The sequence below is a fragment of the Charadrius vociferus genome, unplaced genomic scaffold (genome assembly GCF_000708025.1).
Source record: "Charadrius vociferus isolate BGI_N301 unplaced genomic scaffold, ASM70802v2 scaffold553, whole genome shotgun sequence".
In the NCBI taxonomy this organism is placed as follows: domain Eukaryota; kingdom Metazoa; phylum Chordata; class Aves; order Charadriiformes; family Charadriidae; genus Charadrius; species Charadrius vociferus.
The window spans coordinates 2164573-2169654 of NW_009647688.1; the positions used below are offsets into that span (position 1 = coordinate 2164573).

Sequence of the window (5082 nt, forward strand, 5' to 3'; positions counted from 1 at the left end):
AACAGGAAAGCAAACACCCTCCACGGCCTTTGTGGTTTTGTAGTATGTAATGGAGAAAATAAAGGGCTTAAATACGCTAAAAGGTATTTTAAAGACATTTTATCCCATTCCGAGTTTCTGATACTACAGTGAACCATCCTGCTGGACTCCTCCCACTATGCAAACTATAAGAAGGTAAGTGAATGTTTCTGTGAACATGCTATTTCCCTAATACTAAGCTCCTTGTGGACTATGAATTTAGATTTGCATTTATTACATAAATCCTGTAGAGGAGAAAAATATTTAAAACAAATGCCCTAAGCAGTTTCTGGTTTAATTGTATCAAATCTTCAGTGTTAAACCCAAAAAGAAGAAAATCTCCAAAAAATGATGGTTAAAAGAAGAGAGTTTTTGCTTGGTTACTGCATGGGCGTTGCAGACAAGCTGCACTTTGGGAGTTCATTTCATAAAGTTGCAACTGTGTCTACTGTCCGTTGTTTTCTGGATTTGTGGTGGTGGTTTCAGTGCCAACAGGTTGCACGTTGTCTGTAAGGTTGTGCGCGTGCTCGAGGAACAAGTCTTTCAGTACGCTCAGCTCCTTGGTCAGGAGCTTGATTTTTGCCTCTAAACGTTCATTCTCTTCTTTGAGCTGGTTGACCCTTTGCAGCGTGTCTTGCGCTTTCTGCTTGCTTTTTAACCGGCTCTTTTTCACTGCCATGTTGTTTCGCTCTCTGCGCTGACGATACTCATCGCTGTTTCTATCCACAAAGGAGTTTTTCTTTCCCTGTTTGCTCGGAGGCACAGCTTTGCCTCCGCCACCAGGACTGACGGGCACCAGCTGGGGAACCTGCTGCAAACCGCTGGTGTGTGCTTGGGTGTGAATCACGCTTACTCCGTTCGCATCTGTAGCGGTGTTCTGTTGGGATGTCTTGCTCATTTGGACGGGCTCTTCTTGGACACAACAGGATTTCTTAGGAGACTGAAAACTGTTCTGTTTCTAGGAGGCGTTTCCAACAGGTCTTCACATGGATCAAGGGCAAGGCGAACCTAGTAGGAAAAGACAATGCTATTAAAGGTGCTGGCTCCAGCTCCGACCTTGTACATCACTGCCTTTAGCATAAGGTACTGATGGCACATCTGGCAGTAACACATCACAACTGTGCTGGAAGCGGACAAGCTGCCAACTACATTTCAGAAGCCTCTCGAACATATTTGGATTGGAAGGGACTGTTACTGGGTCATCTAGTCAAGCTGTTTGCATTGTTCACTGGCTTTACTCAGTTATTCCAAAGCCATCCCTGATGGATGGGTGTCTAGCCTAGCCTTGAATATCTCCAGTTTCACAACCTCTGTCTTGGCAACAGGTTCCACTGTCTAACTTTTCCTCCAGTTATATAATTTTCTTAATTTTCAGACTGGAGTTTTCCTTCTGCAGCTTAAACCTATTAACAGCCTGACTCTTGACCAACAGGAGTACTGATCCTTGTCCTCTTCAGACCATCCCTCTGGGCATACGCACAGACAAATTCCTCCCTGGTCTCTTTTCTCTGGAGTGAGGGTGCTCGGACTGCCCACCTTTCCTCAGTCAGCTCACAGCACTTGCTTTTGAAGATGATGTCCAAACTGATGACTGTTTTAAGGTCTCACTAGTACTGAGTGGAAAAAAATAATCTATGGAGAAAGGTAGTGTGCTGCGACAGCTGTGACTGAGTGGCGTTAAAGGAACCCCTTCAACCACGAGGGAGGTGAGACAAGGTCAGCCTGTAACAAGCAGGTGGGACAAGGTGGCAGCGTGATGGCAGCGTGAGAATCACTACACGGCAAAGACAGGGGACTGTTGCCACCCGTAGGAGGAGAGCAGCCACAGCTGACTCGTCCACAAAGTACCTTCCCCTGCTGTAGCTCCTGCAGCGGTCACTGTCCGCACTCCTTTCCAGCAGACAAACAGGCCTGACCAGCAGGACGCCCTCTCACCTGACTCACGTCCTCCCACTGCTGAGGTCAGCCTGCTCCTGACCCTACTGGTGGCACAAGGAGGACTCCACCAGAGCTGCTGCAGGGACACGGCCCTGGCAAGGCTTAGCAGCTGCTCCCCTTCTCTTCCCATCTCTCGGGACGGCCTCCTAAATGTCTGGGAGAGAAGTTTGGGAGAGAAGAGGGGAAGGACAACAGGGTTGTTCTAAGTTCCTGACACACCTACCTATGGCTCCAATGAAAAGTACTTGGTGATCAGTCATACGGGTGTTGATTTCTCGTTATGTCAAAGAGAAGTATCTAAGTGGCATAAAACAATCCTACTGCGCCATCAGACTGCATTGCAACGGCGCGGCCCTGTGCTCTGTCACACGCGTGCGTGCAGTATCACACCACTAGTGATCAACAGCCTCCTGGCCCACGCACCCTCCAGCGCACCCGCTGGGAGAGCACGCTGCTGTAGCTGGTGGCGGGTGACGCTAACGGCCCTGTGCCGGCAGTGTCCGACCCTGGGACCACGGCTGCACCAGCAGTGGCAGAGGAGACGGGTGACTGTGCTCCTGCCTCTGGCTGAGGGATGGACGGATGTGGTGAGATGTTTGTAAACGAGCTGCTGTGTGTCACTGCCCATTCTAAACTCAGGGGTTCATCAGCTGTTTACAGGTCTTGTTTGTTTGTTTTCTCAGCAGTCTGCATTGCTGTTCTCCCTTCTGCTGGGCTATCCTTAAAAAGGTTAAAATCCTACTGTCTAAATCAATTGCAAATTATCTTCCATAATGAGGGAGCCAGAACAAGATGCAGCTGCAGAGTGTGGTTCAGTAAAATTCACGGAAAAGCCCAGTCAGTTTGGTGTGAATGTTATTCAAAATTAACATTTTCGTCACCGAGAAGTCTTCTCACTTAAAACAAGTGAAGAAGATGTGTGTGTACACCCTCACCCCTCCTATCAAGAAATCTTTTCATTTTCGTTTTTCAGGGCAGAAAGAGACCATCAACTCTTTTTGACATCTGCGTAGCTGAATCTACATAAATACATGCCTAACCTTTCTATTTAGTATTTTCCTGATTTCAACTCTTAAAGCAACTTTTGCAAAGCACATTTAAGTCTTAGACTCTGACTGAATAAGCAATTTGGCTCAGCAGTTAAACTGAACATACAGCTACCAAGACGTCGCTGTGCGCAACGACCAGACTGGCAGGGCCAGTTGCAGTCGCTGTGCGCAGACATTTTTAGTCAAGATGCAAGTGTCTGCTCCTCCTGGAGCACATACCGCCTTTGTCTCAGCTTTATTTTTAAATACAGGATTCTGTAGCCCTCAAAGAGGGCTCTGTTAGATCGCCTCTGACGACTGGATTTTTCCGATGATTTTTGGCATCTTTTCGAAGTAGACGGAATGCTCTCCTGTGCCCTCTATTTCAAGAGATTACCGTGCTTGCTGACTTCACCTGGCCAGCCCAGTTAAGTGACCCATACCATTTTCACGATGGGCCTTTTGTGCTTCATGAGGTTGTGCAGCGCAAGGGGTGGCTCCTGCCCCCGAAGGCAACCCACCCGGCATCTAACAAGTTTCTTCGCCTCACCAGGTTCCACATGCTATTTCTCCGTGCTAGCGAAACTATTTAATATTGCTTTAATATTCCTTTCATATCTCTATCAAATTCCCCTGTAAGTCAAAGGAAAAAATATTTGTTCCATTAAACGGAGTTTTAATGGAATATTTTAGTTGGGCAGTACGTGGATATGAGCAGAGAAGATGATCCTCTCAAGCAAGCGCTCTAGCCCTGCTAGAACAGATCTCCCGCAATTCCTTCCCACTGGAACTGATCCATTTTGTATCAAATAATTATTTCTTGAGTGAGACACACTCTTATCTGGCCTGAACTCTTACCTGGGAGAAATGACACCTGGATTCCTGTCCTGCTCCAACTAGTATCTACGCAAAGCAAGTAGCACTAACCGTACCGCACCGCAGATAACCCAGGAACGGTAACACTTGAGGCTTGAAACTGATTGTTCCCCCTGGTTCTTTGGAGGCTGGATCCCTATTACCAACTGTCAGTTCTTCAGCAGAACGCCGAGAGGGAAGGATATCCCGGACAGCCACAGGTGCCGTGGGGCATCCTTCAGGGAACACTGCAAGGTGTACCAGAGATAGATGGAAGGGGCTCTCATCTCAAGACAGGTGAGGCAGAAGACATCGTCGCTGGGAGAGGCCGTGAGGGTGGGGAGGCAGATGGGTCTCCGAGTGCGTTTCTCGGACACCGTGCCACACCAGTGCAGCTGCTCCGCTCCTCTCCGCAAACAGGTTGGCTTGCTGGATGGGCGACAGCCCCGGCACGGCGGGAGGCAGCTCCTCGGAGAGCCGGCTGACTTCCCCAGCATCTTGTTCCCATAAAGCTGCTCATTAGCTCGAGCTCAGCGACAGCCCTAGGCTGGATCCACCCAGCACATGGTAGTGTTTCCACTGGCCAGTCAGAACTGCCTCGTTCTCTCCTTGGGCCACCAGCTGGCCACCCAGGACACCAACTGGCCACCCACTACAGCATAATAGCTGGTAACTCGGAGGTGTCTTCTCAGGCAGAAAGACGTTTCCTACTGTCTGACAGCGCTCCTCGTGGGCCACAGAGGCTCCCGAGCAAAGCAAGGTCTTCAGTATCTTTGCTTTCACAAAAAAAAAATTAAAAAAAATTAAACTTCCAAATGTTTATTTTGGCAAAAAACAAAAGACGTGTTTTAATTTGTTAATTAAATCAGTATTTTTTTTTACGTAGCAGCAAAAAATACAAAGCACTTCTCTCTGCTGCTTTTCTGAGATGTGACTGTTGATTCTGATCATGAGTGGGGATGACTGTTGCAGGGATTCACTCGGCTGCCTTGTCTGAAGCAGAGTCAGCCCCAGTCCGAACAGCCGTAGGTGGTCTCCCGTCTCTTTGACTTCTGCAGGAACCCCTGGTAGGACCTGGCTCTAACCCCAGATGCCCCCGCGTACGGAACGACAGCGCGTAGCTCCCGGCGTACGTTCGCGGGGCACCGGGGGACCCGCTCCCCGTGGCTCTCTGCACACCCGCACCGGCGCGGCCGAGGGCAGCGCTCCCGCTGGGAGGGACGGCAGCGGCTCCCCTGGGACC

At 49.3% G+C, this 5082-nt stretch overlaps 1 protein-coding gene across 1 annotated transcript; it reads right to left on the reverse strand.

Annotated features, from left to right (window-relative positions):
• Positions 1-365: 365 nt before the first annotated feature.
• Positions 366-1021, reverse strand: CEBPG (CCAAT/enhancer binding protein (C/EBP), gamma). Its single transcript, XM_009881385.1, has one exon. The coding sequence runs from the start codon at positions 914-916 to the stop codon at positions 464-466; it is 453 nt and encodes a 150-aa protein (XP_009879687.1). The 5' UTR covers positions 917-1021; the 3' UTR covers positions 366-463.
• Between the last annotated feature and the right edge of the window lie 4061 nt (positions 1022-5082).

What these genes read in the sequence shown, in the direction of transcription:
- CEBPG (XM_009881385.1), bottom strand. Translation starts at nt 916, where the DNA reads ATGAGCAAGACATCCCAACAGAACACCGCTACAGATGCGAACGGAGTA.